The sequence below is a fragment of the Micropterus salmoides genome, unplaced genomic scaffold (genome assembly GCF_014851395.1).
Source record: "Micropterus salmoides isolate LMB-PRFRI ecotype aquatic unplaced genomic scaffold, ASM1485139v1 Ms_hic_scaffold_17, whole genome shotgun sequence".
NCBI lineage: Eukaryota > Metazoa > Chordata > Actinopteri > Centrarchiformes > Centrarchidae > Micropterus > Micropterus salmoides.
Genome location: NW_024040817.1, coordinates 31,706,110 through 31,728,979, shown reverse-complemented (window position 1 = coordinate 31,728,979; position 22,870 = coordinate 31,706,110). Strand labels below are relative to the sequence as shown.

The 22,870-nt window shown below is 40.6% G+C and overlaps 1 protein-coding gene across 2 annotated transcripts in view; it reads left to right on the top strand.

The window, feature by feature from the left end:
• Positions 1-22,870, top strand: part of thsd7aa (thrombospondin, type I, domain containing 7Aa) — a 158,220-nt gene that overhangs the window by 48,655 nt on the left and 86,695 nt on the right. For both annotated transcript variants that reach the window (XM_038725596.1, XM_038725595.1), the window contains exon 2: positions 20,752-21,922. In XM_038725596.1, coding sequence (XP_038581524.1) covers positions 20,752-21,922 — 1,171 coding nt within the window. The remainder of the gene's footprint in view (positions 1-20,751; positions 21,923-22,870) is intronic.

The following is a 22,870-nucleotide window of genomic DNA, read 5'->3' as shown; positions in this document are numbered from 1 at the left end:
GATTACATTTGCACCCTTGTTTGGTGCATCCTTGTTTCTGTAGCTTAACAATTTCTTCTGTCTATATCTGGGCGTGGAACTCTGAATTAGAGTTCTGTTTTATCAATCTCCTACCCATCTTGCTTGCACAGTATCTTTAGGGTTATTTTAAAATGATCTAAAGCGTTTCAGCTCTACTGGAAAACCTTTGCCTGGCTGCTGCAGACATAAACTACTGTAATACATTTAATCAAATACACAGAATATATTTTTTTGACATGAAGCTTCATCTTGTTGACTTAATCTCCATTTAAATCCTTATTTACATCCAATGTAGAGACGCTTAGTCTTAATCTGCTGCTGCTGATCCTACTGTCCAAGCTAGCCATTGCTATGAATTTGCATTTTTATTTATATTTCTTCTGTATCAACGTGTTTTTGTGTTATAATCAATCCTGAGAGGGACATTTTCACCCTACTTTAAAAGTAAGGTTAGCTTATTGTCATCAACAGATTAGTGAAACTAGTGAAACTAAACTGAGAGCTCTTTGTGGACCTGATCATCCCTGGCTTCCATTTCCACACAGATTTTCCTAGATTTCATCTCATCTGTTTGTGCTCTGCTGTAACACCATCTGTACTATCCCTACAGTCAACAGTTTATCATCCTTGCTGTTGGCTGGTGCTGATGGTGTAAATGCATCCATGTGTTATTATCTTCATGTCTCCTGACAGGGAGCAGTAGGTTCTTCCCTACCCTGTGAGGAAGGAGGTAAAACTGATGCACATGAATTAGATTGAAGTGGAGTCAGATGTTTCAGATAGTTCCAAGTGACAGAGTTTTTTTTTTATCAGCAGACTTGGAGCCAGGATGGGGAGGACTGCCACACACAGACGCATAGAGACAGACACAACACACAAGAGGAGCAGGGGAAGGAAATAACACAGAAAACCTTGTAGTCACGGCCGTCAAGGATCCCACCCACGTTTAAAGAATTCCATTCTTTATTCTTACTTACATCCTTTGAGAACCCACTGATACTTTCAGTTTTTAATTACCGTCTTTCTGTTGCATCACAGCCCAGCTCAAAGACCGCAATGGGGAGGAAGACAACACAAGTTGGGGGCTAAGAAAAGTAATTTCTTTACAAAAACTCAACAAATGCATACGTGTAGGAATCAGTAATGTCGAGCAGTGATTCTTAAAGTGGGGTCCTTAAAGGGGTTTCCAGGGGGTTCATAGCAAAAAGTGGAATCATTTATTTTCACTCTACTACCATCCATACGTAACATAATGACCGAGTATTTTGATAATGGGTTTTATACACTTTCTGTAATAAAACCTCTCCTCTCCTATCCAAAATCCTATCGAATGGGGACCCTAGGATAAGAGAGGTCCTAGGGTCAGAGGGGGTCCGTGGTCTAATTTATATCTAGGGGTCCTTGGCTTGAACTGAAAAGCAGTTAACTGAGAGTAAGGAAAGAGACCTAGTGCAAATATATTTTAAGTGATGGTTTCATTGTGGAGTTCAGTACCTTGAGGTTATAACGCAATGTTATCATTATATAGGCAAGCTGTTATATTACAGGCCTACCACCCCATAACATTTTTATACATTTTGTTTCTATCCTGTCCAGGAGAAAGTAATAACGTGAGAATATACAGTAAATAAACTGACATTACTAAACCATTATTTTTCCATGCACAGTTCAATGAGTCATTCGCAAACTTAAATGTTTTTAATTTAATGCTAATAATGATGAGACAGAGAAAAGAATGGGTACACTAAAAACAGGCATTTTTACTTTTCTCTTTCTTTACAACTGAATAAATAGAATGAATCACGTTACGTTACAGAAATGAACAAGCTTTCGAGTTGTTGATTTTTGAACTTCTGGCAGGGTCAGGCTGCTTCCAACTGGTTCCAGCCTTGTAAAGCTATACTAACCATGTTTACATGGATTCCATCCATCCATCCATCATCAACTACTTATCCTGCATACAGGGTTGCAGGGGTTTTCATGGATTCCTGAAAAACAATTCTGGTTGGATTAGCCACCAAAAATGATGCCTCTGTCATGTATTGTATTTTCCATGAAGAAATGATGAATATAACATTCTTTTCTCTAAATTATAGTCTAGATCAGAGAGGCACTGTATAAAAAGGCATCAAATGTGTGCATTTTTGGATAATGGATACTGGCATTTTTAATAAAAGAAAGTTCTTGTTTTCCAGCGATGCCTTTTGTTGTCTCTTAGTAAGCAGACACCCCCATCCACCTGCACATCCATCCTCCTTCTATCCTTTGTCTCATCTCACCTCACTCCTAGTGACATTTAAGCGACCCACACACCCACCCCCTCAATCTCCCCACCATCATCCCTGCCACCCTTTGTTCCCTACCAGTCTGCAGATGGTCTTTCTTTTTTACACTGCATCCTCTCACATACAGCTCTACATTCCCTCTTCATCATTTCACCTTCTTGGACATTAAAAACTGGATTTTAATAACCTGCTGATTTCATAATATTACCATGGCACTGATCTCCATTCACTGGACCCTGATATTAACATTTTAATAACCTGGCCCCCACTACTGACTTATGCTGATCATCATATGAGAATGGCTAAAGAAATGGAAAAAGATTACAAAAGAAAATGAAGGTGAACCGTTGTGTAATTGCCACACAGGACCACACAAGCTTTTCCACAATAACAAGGTGACAATCAACAGAGAAGAAAGCTGGTGACTACTGCCTCAGCCACCAAGCTTCCCCTACATAAACACCCCCTGGCTCAAACTATCACCCCCCCACCCCCATCCTTTTTCTGTCGTAACGTGTTGTTCCCACTGTTTCCCAGACAAATTCAATCATGTTAGCCTGTCCATTGCCTGGTCCTGGCTGACTAATGCCTTATCTAAAGGGCAGATTTCGCAGAAGAGTCAACCTGCTATCTCCTCTCGGATGCCATTAGTCCTCTCCCTCTCCACCCACTTGCCACGTGTCTTCTGCTCCTCCTCTTCCTCCCTTGGGCCTACTGTTTCTTTTCACATCAACCTCAGTACAGCTGGGCCTTCGGGTGTCTTGATAATGTCGGCAGCCACTCAAAGTATGATAGTTCTTCATATTTCCTCGCTGCTCGGAGATCATCCATCAGCACTGCAATACCAAATATACCTACAAAACACCTTTACGTTGGGGAGGGGAGACCAGTCTGCACTCACCGTGAGGGTGTTTTTATCAGCAGCTATTTTTTTTTTTTTATCCTACAGCAGGCACGCTAATTAACATTTCACAGTTCCTTAGTGTTGCTTCCCTTCATTTATTTCTGCAGTTAACTATTTAAGTGGCAGGAGAAAAATGTAGGCTAATTTCAGTTCATAAGAGGAACTCTGATAAATTTCCACCCCTAATGCGTGCTTTTGATTCACGGCATGTCTCTCGGTTACAGCGCCTGTGTTTTCTGTGATCAGGACAAACAGTCCCAGCCCGACTCAGTCTCACAGTTGACGAAGTGAAGAACAAAAGAGACATTTTTAACATCAGGAGGCTGCTTGGAGTACTGGGATGTGTGTAGCTATGCTTGCTGCTGTATGGCTTGATCTACCCTGAAGGACTTCAGGAGACTTGAGATCAGCAGTATTTTTCTGTAACCAAGTGACCATTTATAGCGTCATAATAATTTGGAATCTCCCCTTAATAAACACATACATGTATTTGAAATCTTATTTAACGATACCAAAAGCATGACAAATAAGATTTGGGGCGGGGGAGGGAGCAGTTGCAGCAAACAGTGTTGTCATGGTATGAATGGAGTAACAGCGAGTTAGTGTCAGTTACAGTGTAATGACCGTGACGTACTACTAGCAGCCGGTAGCCAAGCTGCTGACGAAGAAGTCAGGAATTGGAAAGCTTTCCAGATTTGAATTCCAGATTGCTTTCTTTAACATTAGGCCATGGTTGTTGTCGAGTCCACCAGCTCCACCTATGTAATTTGCATGTAAAGATCCATTTGCAAAGTGGGCAAAGTCCAGCTAATGAGATCACAAACTAATGCTGCTGTTAGATAGTTACCCCTGTTCAGGAGGTACTGGACCAGCTCTCCATCTTAAAGGGTCCGATCCTCTAGGCCTATGGCTATTAGGTATAACTGAGGACTGTTTAAGCTGGTTTCGAAGAGATTCGCCTAGCTTCTAACTGTCTCTGCAATAGCACCTGACTGAATAGCCCTAGAGCCAAATACTATCTTAACGGCAGCTCTCTTCTCATTCATCTGTGCACTTGGTATGGTTGCTAAGATTGTATTTAGTGGCCAGGAAAATAGGCCCCGAGGATAAGTTAATTTCTTTGGCTAGAGCAACCTACAAGAACCTTAAAGATGTTAAACACACTTTACCTAATGAATTACTACCTTAATGAAGAAATAAATGTAATGTCTACTACTTGTACTTTAAATGCAGCGATTATATATTTTATTGCAAAATTAAGCAAGGGCCCCCGCGACCCTGTACGCAGGATAAGTGGTTGATGATGGATGGATGGATGGATTAAGCAAGGCCAAGCAAACAACTAAACTGATTAAAACTAACTAAAATGAAAACCTGGTTATAATAGCTGTGCTTGCGTAATTTAGATGTCTTCTTTTCAGAGAGAAAAGGAGGGGAAGGAGACATCCCGGCCGGTCAAATCCTTCCTTCGCTGCGGAGCTGCTTTGTCCAAAGCTCTCTCTAAAAGTCTTCAGTCCATGTTGCAATTGAAAGAGAGAAGCTTCAGAGTCATGATTCTTCGGATGGTTTGGTCGTGGTTATCCTCCTGATCTCGATCTCTGAGTCCACTGAAGAAAACTCTGAAGTATTCTCTAGTTGTTTGCTGTTCAAATCCCCAACTCTTGTCTTAGGCTCTTGGTCTCGTGCGTTGATGATCTTGCTTCTGAGTCCAATGCCTTTGAGATCTGCCATGAAATAACACCGATCTATGTCCGACTCTTCTTCATATATTCTCTCTTCAAGTTGTCTTTGGGTGTAATTGTGTGTGTGTCCGTTCAGGATGTGTCCAAGTTTTAGTCCTTCCGCTTCTCCTTTTCTGTCATTGTCTCTGCTGGTGACTCAATGACCTTTTGCACAGTTGTTTAACCTTTTCCCTAATTCTCCTTTCTTTGACCATATTGTTTCTTTTACAATTAGAAGATCAATTTAATTTATTCAGCTTCAATATCAATCAGATTTTCAATCATCATCACATCATGTTTTAATACCAAATCATCTTTTTATCTTTAGCACCTTTTAATCATTATTCAGAATATCGCTTCTTTGCAACCTGATAGAAAGGGCACAGGGATCTCCACTTAGTTGACACTGCAAATGTGTTTTCATCACTTCAGATGATTGCTAGGGTGTGAACACACTGTACTCTCCCTGACCCCTCTAGTAGTTTGCTACAGAGACGTTACACCTTTTTTATTCTTGGTGTAGTCAGACAGGATAACAGCGTGTACAGGACCTTTATTTACCAGGTGTAAATGCAAAGGCTCCAATATCATCACCTAAATGACATACCAAGATCCAGATCACACAACACCCTTTGAAAATTGGGTCTGAGAGGCATGAGGCGTATATAACACATCATAAGTCAAAATTGATGGATGGAACAATCAACATTCTGACAATTTAGCAATCCTTACCAGTAGTAGGGGAAAAGACCACAGACCACACCACCAGTGTTTTTGAAGCTTTCCAGTGTTTAAAACATTTGTCACTTATCCAAGTCACAAAACATATACGCTTAATTTCTACAAATGTATCAGTCCACATATATTGGAGTCAAAATGTGCATAGAGTTACGTGAGATGTCCAGTTTCATTATGAGATTCCAGGTTTAACTTTGCAATGCTTGTCCTGGTAGTGTCAGAGGAAAGGGTCTGTCCTTTGGGGAGCATGAATGTTTCAATCAGTCTGCCCACTAGATTTTTTGCATACAAGTGAAAATTCGAAAGGTCAGGGGAAAGTCAGCGAAAGCATTATGAATCATCTTGTGGGGAGCATAAAAACAGTAGCTTACACTGCATAAGAGTCCGCAGAAGAGTCTTAATGTTATTCACATTGCCATACCTTCACAATAAGCAATTATATGTATATTAAATATAATTCAGAATTTCAGTGCACAGTTGTAATGTTCCTACATCTGCTGCTTCATATGTTTTTCTCCATGACAGGAACAGAATTTTGGCAGGAAACTGAATTTTCAGTGCATTGTAAAATATTGACGGGAAGCACTTCAGAAATATCTACTATAGATCAATATTGGTTGAAACATTTAATGGTAGAGAGGAGGGCAGGTATTTGGTGCCTGTTTCCAGCTTGATTGTGTTTCATGAATGGTGACGCAGCAGCAGCAGTTGCATGGGTAACATGGCACAGGGAGGCCTTCCCTCTGTACTCCATGCCAAAAAAACACAGTCTGTAAAATAAACCACTTCTCTTTAACTCTTTAACACTGCCGTGATACAGTAGTATATTTGATTGATTGCTGTATGAATATCAATTAATAATCATAACAGTGGTATGTGTGTGTTTTCTTGTGTGGCTTGGGGTGGCAGGGTGTAACTAACCTTTTAAAACCACTTGAGATAAATGTGCTCTAATCTATCCCCTTTCACTCTGGCATATTCAGTCTGTTTTCTGCTTGACTGGTGCAGTGGCATGAAATAGACTTCTATGTGTCTTTATATCCGTGCCGCTGTACTCACACGGATTTTGTTTTTGATGACTGTATTGCTAACTCACTGATGAGTCACAGTGAGCTGGAAAACATGCTGCCCTCTGCCTTTCTTCTAAGGTCATCAAGGATTAGAGTATATCAGCAGATGATGGCACTGATAAGCCAGGGAATGGCACTGGTATAATTAGAGGCTTTGTCTTAAAGGGTCAGTTCACACACACACACACACACACACACACTGGAACTATCCGATAACAGAAACTTCTAGCAGGGTTTTTATTTGTTTTTATTATTGTTGTGAATGATGGAAGGATGCATAACATGTTCTTCTATGCACCAAATCATTTACTTATGTAATTTGCTACTCCTTCCACATTTTTCAAGATAGAAACTACATTCAATAGTGAACAGTTTCAGGTTGGAATCAGCATCATAGTGAACCTGACATGGTCATCTCACCTCTCCACGCTGGTGAAGAAATCTCAGATAGGAGAGAGAGAGAGAGAGAGTGAGAGAGAGAGAGATCGCCATAAAGAGGTAGAGAGGGATTGGGGATTGGGGGGAAAAGCCTACACAATATACACACAGAAGTACAGACAGTAAGAAAGCAATAGACAATAGAATGCATCCTGACTGGAAACATCACAACCTGGCGTAGGATGTGCTCAGAAGATCATTGGTACCCATCTCCCGAGCATCAGTGATATCGGTGAGGTGAGGTGCCTACGCAGAGCCCAAAGGATGCTAAAGGACAGTACCCCCCCACAGTAGTAGGAAAGAAACAGAAACAAATATTATGCAGTTTTATCTTCCAAAACGCAACATTTAATTTTTGTTTTGCCCCCTTTTCTCCCGCGGCCACTCCGCTTATGCTTATGTCTAATGTATGTTATGCACACATAACATACATAAGACATACTTGATGAAGTTAGACAATATTAAGATCTGAATCATGCAAGCATTTTTCTCAATTTATTGCTTTATATGGTTTTATGATTCAAACTCTTTGAAGCCTATGAGCACAGCAAAAGCACTCCTGGTTTTCCTGTGTTTCTACTGTCATTCTCAAAATGAACGGGATAATTTGTTCTACACTTTTTGATGATCTAGCATTTTCACATTTCACTAAAAACAGAAATAAAACGTTTAGCTTGACCATACCTTCAAAATCCACATGAATGTGCTTATGACGCACCGTAGGCGTTTTCATCACGATGGAAAACAATTATTTCAGGGCTTAGCACACCTACTGAGCACACTTTTCAACAACATGGATGCCCTGAATGCAGCATTTACGTTTCCAAGCACTTTACAAAGGAGTAGGCCTCCTGGAGCTCATCAGAAAAGACAGACTTTCTCTTCGGCATGATCACTACACGTAGGCATACTGTCAGAAAGAGCTACAAGCTATGACTCATAAGCTAGCAATGGCCTTGTCAATGACACTTATTATTGACAAATCAGTGTTGAATTTAGATGCGGTGCATTATTTATTTTTTTATATTGGAATAGGTCATCATGAGTGGGACAGTACATGATAAATGTCTATGTAAGTGCTGAAACAAGTATAATATTATAATAATTAAATTAATTGTGGTGAAAACTCGGACAATGTGGTAGTAAGTGTTGAACAATCTGGATAATCTGGTCACTGTACACTAGCTGCTCTTTGAGGCGTTGATGCTCATCGATAAGAAAAGCAAAGCTGTGGCAGTCATGCTGAAATTGAAATAGTTGGTTTGGTGTGGCTTGCTAACATGCTCAAAATGTAAACATAGCAACAAATTCTTTGTCTCCCATTTTATTCTATTCGTGTGCTATTATTACATTAGCACCAAACACATTCATACCTGCTAACAGCAGCTGCAGTCTAAAATTGATTCTGTCCATAAGAATTACAAAAATACAAAAAGCGACGGCTGCTGGTCATAAAAATTCTAACGAGGCCAAGAAAAAAAAAAAAACAGAATACAAATCAGTTCCATCTGTTCATGTTTTGCTTCAGGTCTATGTTACAATATTCAGAGCCAAACGCTGAATTTAACAAGCAGCACGGTCTGCTCTGTACTGCTAGAGTGAAACTGTTTTCCATGTAGCAGCACGACACCCCAAATGAGCCATGTAATGTCCCTTCCTGAAAGGGATGGCTTTGCTTTTCTGACAAGCCTTATGAAAGATGCATGAGCGCTGGTTTGTTTGAGCCTCTCAAGCTCTTATATATATATTTATGGAATTAACCAAGAAAATTGTAGTTTTGTAGTATTTTTCTCACCATGCTCTTAGGTTACAAAGCAAACATTGTTTCAACACCAGGTATTGTCTTTGGATTAGTGTTCACTGCTTTTGTGGATCTACTGTAATGCTTCATAAAGCCCTCATCATATGAGGTCTTGCAAATCGACCAAATCCAGTCATATTGTTCAGCTGTGTTTGAAAGGCTGTGCAATCATGCAGAGACAGATACAGGGAAGGTGGTTAAGATCACCTTCGCTCTATCTATAAATATGATATGAAACATTGCTCCCACAAGTGAGGCAATGTCTACAAGAATGTGGCTGAAATAGAAACAGCACTAAAACCACACTTACTCTTGGATGTTTTTTGAGTTTGTCATCCTCAGGAACACACTAAAAAGGTGTTAATTATCATCTCCTTTCTTATACTTCTGCTACAGTTTCTCCTGGTTGATGAGAAGAAAGAATTTACATGATATGGGAGAAAGAGTGGTTTAAATAGGTCATATTATGCTCATTTTCAGGTTCAAAATCTTATTTAGGGGTTGCACCAGAACAGGTTTACATGGTTTCATACTGTACATTGCTGCAGTTCCTCTTTTCACCCTGTGTGATGAACGCTTCGTTTTATCTATGGAGTGATGCATCCTACCTCTACAAGATCTTTGATGGGAGTTGCACATGCACAGTACCTAGTTAAGGACTGCTAGCCAATCAGAAGCAGAGAAGGGCGGGTGGTGAGAAGCCGGTGAACACAGCTTCGGGTCAACTGTAGGTACATTTTATTGTCACAATATAATATTTCATATAATGAAATTGCGCTTTGTAACTCCCTCCTGCTACATAGCAGACTGTATATGTTCCCCTTACCAGCTTAGCAACATGGACTGGAGCAAGAGTTTCAGAGTGGTGAGTCAATTATCTGGAACAAATGTATCTTTCATCCATCTGTCTCTACATCACAGTAACAACTTTATGTCCACTGACTGCCTGGAGGGTAGCTAGTGTTTGGAAGGGAGAGGAGAGGTGTGTGCTGCAGCTCACTGTTTTTCCACTGGCGTTTTTGAGGGCATGTTGGACTAGCCGCTAGGCGAGCATTATGACGGCCATTTCCCTGTGACATCACAGAGAACAAAGGGAAAAGGCTGGACTACAAACAAGCTGTTTTCAAGCGGTTCAGAGCAGAGTTTTCTGTGGGAGGTAGGAACTCCCTTTGGGCTGGACTTTGGGCTTTTTCACTTTGCAAACCTGTTACATGCACAAAAAAGATGCATTTTGCAAGCAAATGTTTCTATTTCTGCAAATGCTACCTTTTAACCAAGGCTAACTTTATTTATGGACTGTGTGATATTCATCTGCTCTCTTCTAATGGCATTTTTACAACTTTTAGCTGTAATCACTGCTATCTAAATAGTGTTGAATGAACAATCAATACTTCTGTATCATATGACAATGTGAAAGTAATGTGAAACAGGTTGCTTGTAGTGATGAACCTGCAGCTTGCCTCGGGTTTGTCATTATTACTAAACAATAGACAGACACAGTTGGCTTGAACTGGTGAACACAGTGGAGCATTTACCAGCTTAAGAGCCAGATATTTCCCTCAGGAGTTGGTGGAGACCAAAACAGAGCTTAGAAAATAAGGTATTACTACAAGACATATGACACTGAGCAAGGTTATGTTCCAACGCTGGAATTTCAATGTAATTTTAAGTAGTTTTTTTCTTTAATTTGAACTGGAAATTCTAGTTTCATTTTGGCTTTCTATACTGTACCATGCTAACATAGTGTACAGAGATGGAGACAGGAGAAAGGTGGCTTCTTAACTTTGTGAGATCCATCATTCCTCCAGGTTTTGTGCAAATTGGCAGTGATCAATCAATGGACAACTAAATATTTAGCACCTTCTATTGCTAATCACAGTGAGTGTAAGAAAGGTACATCTGCACAAACAAAGTCACACAGATTTCATGAGGGTGGCAGAAAGAATGGTGAAGAATAACAGGGACAGAGGGGCCGGAGAGAGATGATAGGTGAGTTAGCAGTAATACCAGCAACAGATTGCCTTCTCTTGAGCCTGCAGGGCTTGGCAATTCAAAAGTTCTGAAAACTGCTGGGATGAACTCTGTCGTGCACACAGAGAAGCATCACAACCTGGCTGACGTGATTTAGGTCCATTAGGTTGGTAAAGTCTGGATTATGTGTCCACTGCAGAATATGGCGCCTTGAGATTGTGTAATGCCCAAGTATAGGATGGTAACATTGTATACAACAAAAGTAACAGCATACCTGTGCTAATGTGAGGCTTGTTTGGGTAGCATGTTTTTCACTAAGGAGCAGAGTCAGCTCACTTCACACATGGTTATAGTGGAATTGCTCCAGACCTTAAATTACCAGATAAAAGTTAAAAAAAGTAAAAGTGGACAATTAGTTATTTGAATTGAGCTGTGAGATATTTGCAGAAAACCAAGCAGATAGTCATCATGTGACTATGGAATGTACCAGGGGTCTGAGCAGAGAAGTTGTTGTGATTGACTTACATACAAAAACACTTCACAATTTTGGTTCAGACCTGGTTCTAAGATTACCAGGAGAAGCAAACCGGGGATAAATCAGTCTGAACTTCTTCTAATCAATACTTTGTTTTAGCCTAGGTGGGAATTGTTCAAAAAAGTATGATTTTCTATCTCCCTCTGCAGCTGTCACTATACAATAAAGGCAAAAAATTCTGAAACAATTATCAAAAAACAGGATTCACTCATTTGTCTGCTATTTAGCTTTGCAGGAGGCCTGTTATTGGAATTCCAGCTGAAATAAGATTTTTTTTTATCAAAATAGGGCTCTGCACTAGGGCCTCCAGTAGTTAATGGTAAATCCCTGACCTTTCCACAGTCTCTTTTCATAGACATGTGTTCAACATATGAATACAAAAGCCACCAGTAGGATGCACATCTCACACTGGTTTCCATTATCCTTGTAAATGCCAGTGCCACCCTTATGTTTTGGACCATGGGGAAAGCGGGAGGCAGACCATGTGGGAGGTCTGGGGATTGCAGGGGAGGGTGCATCCAAAAAGCGCAATCCCATTATTGGGGGGTGAAATCATGTCACACAGATATAACAATTTCTTGTGCTGGCAAGCTACAGAGGAGATAAGCCTGTTGAGAAACAAGAGGGAAAAGGCTTTTTTGCCCTCCCCTGTGGTCTGACAGCTATATAGCAGACTTATCTCAGAATTGTAGATAATAAAGAAGTGTGCTGCAGCTGTAAAAACATAATTTACTTCCTTTAAAGATCAAAATTTTTCATTTTATTTGATTTCCCTCTTTTTTGCTCAATCGACTATTAAGTAAATCAAATATAATTAAACCCTAGTAAAAAGAAAATAGATTTTTGTGTGAAAATCAGTGTGTCAGTATCTGAATTTTGCATGACACTAAACTGTACAGGGCAAGCCGAAGATTTTTTGAAGGACCCTACCATAATTACATTCAACTTTAGATGAACTGACTCATGTAGTTGCAAGTTAATGGAGTGGTAATTTATGTGTGATATGTGTAGCTGAATTACACTGGCAGACCTGCCGAGCATGGAAGAGGGCACTATACTAAGAGAGATACTTTTACATTTAAAGAGTTTCGAGACAAGCAATTTTGTTAACCTGAATATGTTGTTTATTTCACCTGTTCACCTGTACTGTTGATGACTGTTAAAAATTAAATGCACTTTTGCTGGGGAGGGGCATAAACTTTTCAGTGTGTTTGTACATGTAACGTAACCCTCAGACGTTAGCATGCCTGGCTAAATAGCCTACTACCTACAGCAGTAATCTAGCAATAATGCAAAAGACAAGCAGATTATATCATTAGCTAAGTATGTTATTTGGCAGGGTTTCAGGTCATGTTAGAAAAACCACTGTCAGGAATGACAGTGGTTTTTCGCTGTTCCTGCAAAGTGTTGGTGTGGGCTGCTACTTTTTGATCTCAGAGTGACATCTGCAGATCTGTCCTACTGGTCCTACTTTTTCTGAATTTGGGGACGTAGGAGATGTTTGTCGTCATCTCCTTCAGTTCTCATATAATTCTTACTGTTGAAAGTGGAGCTCCTGTGGCTGCCTTGACATTTTGGGCCCGATCTTGCACCTGGCCAACTCTGGAGGGTTTCCTCTGTCCTTTCAGAGTTTCCTCTGTCCTGTCCTGTCACGTCAAGTTTATAACTGCATTAGGTTTTTTTTTTTGCTGCTTAAATGCGCCACAATATTTGTTTTAACTTTACTGCACACATAGAAACGTTTAAAATGAGTGACAGCAGCAAAAAATCGTTAAAGGAAACACTCACACACGCACATAAACATAAACATAAAATAATCCACTGTAGCGGAGAGATGTGACCCATGACCGGTTCATTAGAGTTTCTAATAATGCAGCGCCAAAAACAGAACTTTAAATACACTGTGTAGATTTCAAATATCAACAGTTTTCAAAAATTGAATGCGAATCGAAAATGTGTTCAAACGTTGTCGGAGTTGAGAAGCTCCACAAATTCCAACCATGGTGCCGACTGGTGTCAATAACATTACCGGAGGCTGCACAGCAACATAATGGAGGTTAACCCTATCTGCTAGCACGTCGGCCATAAGGCTGTAGGTTTAACTGGTGGACAGGTGCATTATAGTCTACCTTAGGATGGTTTTGATGGTTTATTGCATCAAAATAAAGCTTTTTTACCAGGCGAGGATGAAAATATCATATTATTCATATTTTTCTGTATTTCATATCCATGTAGTCTGTAATGGTAAAATAAATATGTTAATCTACAATGGATTTATATTCCTTAGCTTCTGACCTTTCAAAGGAGACCAGAATTATGCATCTAGGCCTAATGGTTGAGGAGATATTACTGATTTATTTTGGGTATGTTATTTTAGGCATTTTTCCAAGAAAAGGTGCCAGATACCATGTGGTTAAATTCTCAGTAATGTTGTAAAGATTTAACCTAAATCAAGATACTTCTGGCTCGTGATGTACAGAATATTCTTGGTTCGTGAAACTTAAAACCATTTTGGAAGAAATAAAATATACAACAACAACAACAACAACAGTGGTATGAATTGAAACATTGTTTTATTATTATCATTAGGCTATAATAAATACATATTTGCCAGAATTATATTCTTAATATACTATATTAATACTATATAATTATATGTGGTAAATATTAACACATAACGTACACTGATTACTACGTTGACACTGGACGCCTCTTTTTTAACAGCTCTTTTTTTTATTTAACATCTATGTGTGGGCCGAGTGGCCGAGATAAACGTCATCACGTTTTGTGTGCGGAGGCTTCTGACAAACCATATATGGAAATTCAATTCCCGTCAACTTCCGTCACGTTTGTTTGCAGGCTGCAGCTGGACCCTTTTCGTCTGAGACTCTAGTCTCTTCCGACACTTCACTGATAAACCATAGTGCTGCAGAGTAACACGGGGTTCATGATAAGAGACAATTTTTATATCACGTCCACACTTCTGTCCCCATCCCTCTCTCTACTTTGAATCTACCATTCAGTCACTTGATGTTTGGTTTATTGCATGTTACGCCTAAAACACACCCATGCAACTGCACCATGCGCTTAATGGCTATTTACAGAAGCCCAACAGTTCCCACCAAGAGCAGCACTAGGCGACAGAGGCAAGGAAAAACTTCCTTTTAAGAGGCAGAAACCTCGAGCAGAACCAAGGCTCAGGGTGGGCGGCCATCTGCCTCCACCGGTTGGGGTGAAGGAGAGAGAGAGAGAGAGAAAGGGGAGGGAGGCAGCCTACACAGTATACACACAGAGGTACAGACAGTGAAGGTGATATTGCTATAGACTAAATGAAAAATGGTACAGATATTTATAATAGTGTTAATGGTAACCATCGTAATGTTAATGATTATAATAACAATAATAACAATAGGACTAGTAACAATAGTCGTTGCAGTAGAGGGTGTCGAGCAGGAACACGGGGGCAGCAGGTGACCCGCAGCCACAGATCCAGACTCCACAGCTCCAGAGCCAGAAACACCTGCAGGAAGTGATAGGAGGAGAGAGGAGAGGGACGAGAAAGCACAAGACTACCAGAAAGGGTAGAAGTTGTGTTAGTAACATGCAACAATGGGATGAGGTTGAATACAGAGGGAGAGAAAGTAGAGGAGAGAGGAGCTCAGTGCATCATGGGAAATCCCCCGGCAGTCTAGGCCTATAGCAGCATAACTAAGGGATGGTTCAGGACTCACCTGAGCCAGCCCTAACTATAAGCTTTATCAAAGAGGAAAGTCTTAAGCCTACTCTTAAATGTGGAGATGGTGTCTGCCTCCTGAACCCAAACTGGAACCTGGTTCCACAGGAGAGGAGCTTTATAGCTGAACGCTCTGGCTCCTAGTCTACTTTTGGAGACTCTAGGAACCACAAATAACCCTGCATTCTGGGAGCGCAGTGCTCTGGTGGGGTAGTAAGGTACTATGAGCTCTTTAAGATAAGATGGTGCCTGACCATTAAGAGCTTTGTAGGTGAGAAGAATGATTTTAAGTTCTATTCTGGATTTTACTGGAAGCCAATGCAAAGAAGCTAAAACAGGAGAAATGTGATCTCTTTTCCTGGTTCCTGTCAGAACACGAGCTGCAGCATTCTGGATCAGCTGAAGAGTCTTAATGGACTTTTTCGAGCAGCCTGATAATAAGGAATTGCAGTAATCCAGCCTAGAAGTAACAAATGCATGGACTAGTTTTTCTGCATCATTTTTGAACAGGATGTTCCTGATTTTCACAATATTACATAGGTGAAAAAATATAATGCAATATGGAGGTCATTAGTATTTTAGTATTAATTAAGCTGTCTCTGTGCTATGATGAGCTCTGAATCCTGACTGAAAATCCTCAAATAAACTATTGCTCTGTAGAAAGTCACACAGCTGTTTAGCAACTGCTTTCTCCAGAACCTTAGAGAGAAATGGAAGGTTAGATATAGGTCTATAGTTGGCTAAAACATCCGGATCAAGTTTGGGCTTTTTCAGAAGAGGTTTAATTAAAGCTACTTTAAAGTACTGTGGTACATAGCCTGTTGATAGAGATAGATTGATTATATCTAGCATAGAAGTGCTGACTAAGGGTAAAACACCTTTAAGCAACCTAGTCGGGATGGGGTCTAAGAGGAAGGTTCATGGTTTAGATGAAGAAATTATTGAAGTTAGTTGGTAAAGATTGAGGGATGCAAAGCAGTCTAAACATATATCTGGTTCTACAGCTGTTTCTAAGGTTCCTGAGTTTAGAGATAATTCGGTGCCAGTTGCTTTGTCCCCTTTATGAATTCTGTATGAAATCCAAGGATCATTGTATCCTGGGATTCTGGCCCTTATAAAGGTCAGTGCAAGGTCGGTGCCATGCATAAACTATCCTGAATTGACAGATCTCTTAACTCTCCATTAGTGTCATCCTTGAGTCCTGGCTGGGCCTGTTTCATGACCATGTGGACAGCGAAATCAAGAAAGGTTCTTCATTTCTCAATGAAAAGTGGAGATGCCATATTCTCTACTTGTACATACAACTGGGAAAAACTAAGGTCATAGTATGTGACCATAATGATGATTTTTGAAAGAAATTGTAGTGAAGAAAGGGCAGACCTCATGGGAGCTTAATATTATCCAAGATGGTTACTGTGACTGCTTTGTACTCACATTATGTAAATGGCCAAAATTAGCTATTTATATTGTATTATATGTTTCTTGTGGTCTGTTTATAAGTGAAACCAGAGACATACATCATATAGCTCCTTTATAATTAGCTGAATCTGCTGAATTGAAGTTTTATTAGATTTAGATAAATATTAGATTTTATTTCAATGTTCACTGCCAGAAATGGTGACTTTGCAGTCATTTTTGGCGACGGTTTGTTGCCTCTTCTAACGTTCTTTTTGTCGAGTGGTAAATCCTGATATCTCTGATTTGGAATTCCAACTACAAGATTAATATGAACGTATTTTCCCCTCGACTGCTCATAATTGCAGTCAAAATATGCAGTGATCACGTCACACATCTATCTGGGGTATATTTGTGAGGAAATCCAATATGTTGTTGATGTTGTTCTTTATGTGCTGGACAACCAGTTTCTCAAACCATTTCATTAGAATGGGGGTGAGAGCCACAGGGCGGTAGTTGTTTTGGCTAGACACTGCAGACTGTTTTTGGATTGTAAAAACATCTGTTAAAAAGCAAAATACGAACACTATTTACTCCTTTATTTGCTGTTAATAGAAACCTAGCTCCTCAAACATAAAAATTGTATAATAGGGCATAGTAGTTGCATATGGGCGGATGGAGGCGGGGTATGATTAGACATCCCTCCTGGAGTTTCAACCTTGTTGGCACAGTGCCTTCCATACCCCTGGCTCTTCTCCGCGGGTGACAGGCAATGTAGGCCAGCATGAGTACAACTACCCTTCTTTAGATTCTAAGCTCACCATCATAAATTATGGTGAACACCTGCGTGGAGCTGAGACAATTCTGCCTGCCACGGGAGCTAAAACATGCTGGCCTCTTTAGAGAGCTGGATACGGATGAAAATCTCAGCCCAGATGGCCACTTAGCCTTTCAGCATGTAGCACTCTGACTATATTCTTAATGACAAAATTTCAAAATTCAGAAATCAATTTGTGGTTATCTTTTATCACTGACCTCTCCATCTCATCACTGACACAGGAGGTGCTACATTAAAGGTTATATTAAATGAAATCCTACTCTTCCTGTGGTGCATTTTCTCATTTCCAGCCAAAGAGGATAATGGCAGCCAGAGCGATGCATATCTGTGACCGCAGCTGTCTCTTGTGTCTGGGGCAATCTCTTGCTACTTCTATTGATTTGTATTGATCCGGACCCTCTGCCAGCAGCTGAAAGCTAATTCAGCCTGCTGGTTCTTCCGTTGACATTTTCATTGCGGTAGCTCAACTTTATTGAGTGAAACCATAAAGCACTGTTTAATACAGCCTCTGACTTTATACTCAAATATACTCATACTAATAAATTACTGTCTAGTGATAAACAGTTACAGCTCAGATTTTTTGTATTACAGTTGTGGTTGTGATGGAATTTATCAGCTACTCTAGCAGCAGTCTGTTGGTTTGGTTGATCCACCATTTTCATTGGATTGCCATGAAGCCTACTAACTTTGGTAGCGGTATTTAGGGTTTTGATTGCATTGACAACTATTAGCCAGATTGACTTGGAATTAGATTTTCACGGATGCAATCCTGTCTGGACAGCAGAGTACAGAGGGTCGAGGTAAATGGTGAGCTGTTATCATACACAGACCACCAGGTGCACATTTTAGACAGAGAGGATGGATGGTTTGAAAGAGGTGCCAAGAAAGCTACACCCGGGTTGAGAAACCAATGCTTAACAAAGGAGGGGGTCTACGCCACCACTTATCCCCCACTTACAATACTGTTCTTTCATCACTTCCCAGGAACTGTTCCCTTTTGGCCTCAGGTGAAGATGCCAACGATGGTCATTCAGACTTGGCCTCGGGTGGCTCTAACGACAATAACAACGTTATTATAACAACCAGGAGCACTAACTAACCAGTGGTATCGATGATTTTGGCAAACAACACCACTGAGGTTAAATAGCTGAGTTTCCCTACCCGTCAGTCAGAACTGAAGAAGTCTCTTGGATGAGGGACGAAACATCTTCTAGTATCTTCAACCAAGTCCAGTTGCCCTTGATTTTAACCTTGTTTGGATGTCATCACCCCTTAGTTGTGATATCGGTGTACCTCATGGATCAATTCTGGGCCCCCTGTTGTTTAGCCACATTTACAACTGTTTTACTATTAAGGCAGCAACAGTATATTTCATGGCCACAATCATGGCCTGTCAGTCTGCATACCACCAGTCTTAAGGAGCTTGACAGAAAGCCAAACACCCATCACCATTACTGTTACTGCCTGAAGAAATTATAATTTACTTAGCTGGGACAATCTTATTAAAATTACATTGTAACACTTGTCTACAAGATTCAGCATGGCTTGGCTCCTCCCCCTTAGTGCTTTATAAAGCAGAAAACAACTATTGATAGACATACTATCTCTGTGGCAAGAAGGGATTGTATAATACATATGGGGAAGACTGCCTTCAGACAGACAGCTCACACATTGAACAGTCTGCCAACAGACTGGTTCTTGGCTAAGATCCTGACAGCGAGTACTGAAACAACTGATCCTCGGAACAGCGGAGGGAACAGCGGAGGGAACAGCGGAGGAAACAGCGAAGTCGACTTTGTGTGCAGAGAGTGGGGTATCAGAGGTTATCCTCCTCTCCTTAAAGAAAACGATGGAATCCGTATCTTTCTCCTGCAATAGTTACATGTATAACAATCTCCTTCGAGATACAAAAATGTGTTCAGCAAACATAAAACAAAGAAGAAAAACAAAATAAAACAGTCTGTCCTCACCCAGCAAGTTAAGACGTTCACCTAGAGAAATAAAGTTAAGCGCTTCAATGTGATTAGGGTCTAGATCTAGACCCTAGATCTAAATTATCACCCTATATCTAACTTAAAAATGAAATGTATGTTAACTTTTCTCATAATCTCTGATCTAGCTGCTAGAAACCTCATTAGTGTGTGAGTGATGCTTTGCCGAGTCTGGACCTACAATGGTTCCCAGAATTGCAATCCGACAAGGCTAATGATATGCAAGGCTGTGCCATTCCTCACGGCTGCTAATTTTTTTGTTGCTGCTGTATTGATTGAGTCTTCAGCTGCCCTGGCTCTGCAGCTGCTATGCTCCTAACAGGGGTTTTGTGCTGAAAGTCGATGTTTACTTAGACCTATAATCACATTCTTGTAAATCCAGTGCAAGTGCAATCACAGTATTGAAAGAGAGTGATTTACACAGTGTTTATTGTATATTGTTAGGACATTGTTATTGCATGCACGAGCACTTTCAGATACACAATGCATAAAAGCAGTAGAAGAAGCACTTTAACTATAAATAATATCCCTTTTCTGTGAAATACTAAATCTTGTTTTGACGGGCTTTTTGTCATCCGTTGGTGATGACTATAATTGACTTGTTTTGATTGTGAAAGGTTGCCCACGAGACATCAATATTCTTTGTGTTTTCACATTTATTCAGCCTTTTTGATGCATAGCTGAAAACAAGCATTTAAAAAACTAACCAGTTTATTTTGTAGGCCTTGGTTTTCCTTTTATGCATTTCATGCAGTTCTTTCCATTTTCATTGGAAGCTATATATTTACTACTTATAACCCTTGAGCAGTTCCAGAGCAGCTGTGCTTACAGACTGTCAGCAAGCTGTAAAAGAATAATTGTGGTTTATTACAACTAAGCCCTACTATTGTGGGCATTCGGTTATGATAACATTGCACTTACCGAAATAATTGCTGAGATCTGGAAATATTGATGCAGTCAGTCTGAAACTGTGAGGGATGTTTAACGGGCAGTTTAATAAATGAATAATTAATTAATTTAATCAAATCATTCATACATTTACCTTCAAGTTTGGTTAACCTGGAGGTTTGTTGTCTGAATGCTCATTTGTGTTCTTTTTGACAGTGTTGCTGTGTTCTTAGATCTCAGCTATTAATTTTACAGAATACAATGTTATTATTACTGATATAAAAGTAAGATCAAGATTGCATTGCACTGAAATTAAATCATTCATGAAAAGAGCATTAATTACTTCTCAAAGAACCTATAATTATCTTGCTTTCTGTCTCATTGAACTTTCCCTTAACATTCTGTTGTCTTACTCTTTACAGGTCCATGGGGTCGTTGTATGGGCAGTGAATGTGGACCTGGTGGCAGCCAGAGCAGGGCAGTATGGTGTGCCCACTCTGAAGGCTGGACCACCCTGCACACCAACTGCGACCAGACAGAACGGCCGGACAACCAGCAGAGCTGCTTCAGAGTGTGCGATTGGCACAAAGATTTATATGACTGGCAACTGGGTGCCTGGAACCAGTGTGTCCCAGTGTCGATGCGCGGGGTGCAGCGTCCCGCTGTATGTACCCGAGGAGAGGAGGGCATCCAGACCCGTGACGTGGGCTGCGTCCAGAAAGCGAATGGTGAGCCCGCAGAGGATGCAATCTGCGAATACTTTGAGCCTAAACCACGGCTAGAGCAGGCCTGTCTTATCCCTTGTCCTCGGGACTGTGTGGTGTCTGAGTTCAGCCCATGGACTTCCTGTTCTAAAACCTGCGGGATGGGCTTACAGAACCGGATCCGTTTCGTTCTGGCTCCTCCACTGTTTGGTGGGGCAGCGTGCCCAAACCTGACTGAGTTTCAGACATGCCAACCAGGGCCCTGTGAGGGAGAGCAGAGCCTCTACAGCCTAAGGGTGGGACCCTGGGGACCCTGTTCTGTCCCGATGCCAAGGCAAGCTAGACATGCTAACAAACCATCCAAGGAAAGTGAAAAACCTTCCAAAGAGGGTGACAGACAGTCCAGAAAGGGCGAAGAACCATCAAAAGGTGGTGACAAACAATCCATAGAGGGTCTAAAGCTGTCTAGTGAAGGCGACAAACAGTCAAAAGGTGGGGACAAACAGACCAGGGAGGGTGAAAAACAGCACAAAGAGGGAGACAAAGGGTCCAAAAAGGGTGACAAACAGTCTAAAGATGGTGACAAACCATCACGACCCAACAGAAAATTGGGCAGGGCAAACAGGAAACCAGACAGGCCATCTCGACAGGCAGATAGGCCAAAACGACAGAAAAAGACTAAAAACAAAGAGAAAATGAGAGAGAAAGTCCGGGAGAGGTTAAGGGAGAGAGGCAAGGTGAAGGATCCAGAAACCAGAGAACTCATCAAGAAAAAGAGGAACAGGAACCGTCAGAACCGCCCAGGAGGAAAATTCTGGGACCTGCAGATCGGCTACCAGACCAGAGAAGTGACCTGTGTGCATAAGAGTGGGACTGTTGAAGCTCTCAGGTAAGAATGACTCAAATAAGTTTCCTCATGTCTCAACTCACAGTATGTCCATGGTCCATCTACAGTCTGTTTCTATCCAGTGCCTTTGTGTGACTGTATCCTTTTGAGGGTATACACTACTTTTGCAATAACATTTTGGCTTGTCTTACCTTAAACGCTAGTCTAGATGATAGTTACATCCAAAAAATGCACCTATAAATCTGGGCATTAATCAAACTTTCCCATCAGGTTTCAAATCCAAATTAAATTCTTGTAAAAATATGGATTGTCATGGACAGCCAGCAAGTTACAGAAAATGCTGCTCATATAGGATGAATCCACACCTGAAGAAGGAAGTAGTGTGTAAATATGTGGTGGTCGTGGATGGACTTGTACCTCATCCAACTTTCATGCGGGACACTGGAATTACCGTCACAGACTTGCAAATAATGTTTGCATAACCACATAACCAAAGTCTTCCCCTAACCTTAACTAAATGTTTTAGTTGCCAAACCATAACCATTTCTTGATTTTTTCCCCTTACCTTAACCATACGGGGGTGTCCTGTTGGTGTAGTGGTTTAAGGTGCTTAAAAAAGTTGCTATATAATTGCAGCCTCTCCAGTTTGACCGGTCACATTTGTTGTCATTCACCAAATCCCTCTTTCTCACTTCCCTCACGACTGAACTTCACCTTAACCTATTAACTCTGTCGTCTCTCTTGAATATAATATTCAGTCAGAGCTAACTGAGATTATGCAAAGTCCTACATGAAGGCTTGAGTTTAACTAATGGACTGCGCCTGTTGTTCTCTCACTGTAATAACATGATATAAACATGATATAGACTTGCTAGTGATATTCATACATTATTTATCATGCCTCATGTCTTCAGTAATGATGACAGAGGTTGTGATGAAAATTGATGTCAGTTTCAATTAGTCAATGTTCAACCTCGATTTGTCTATAGC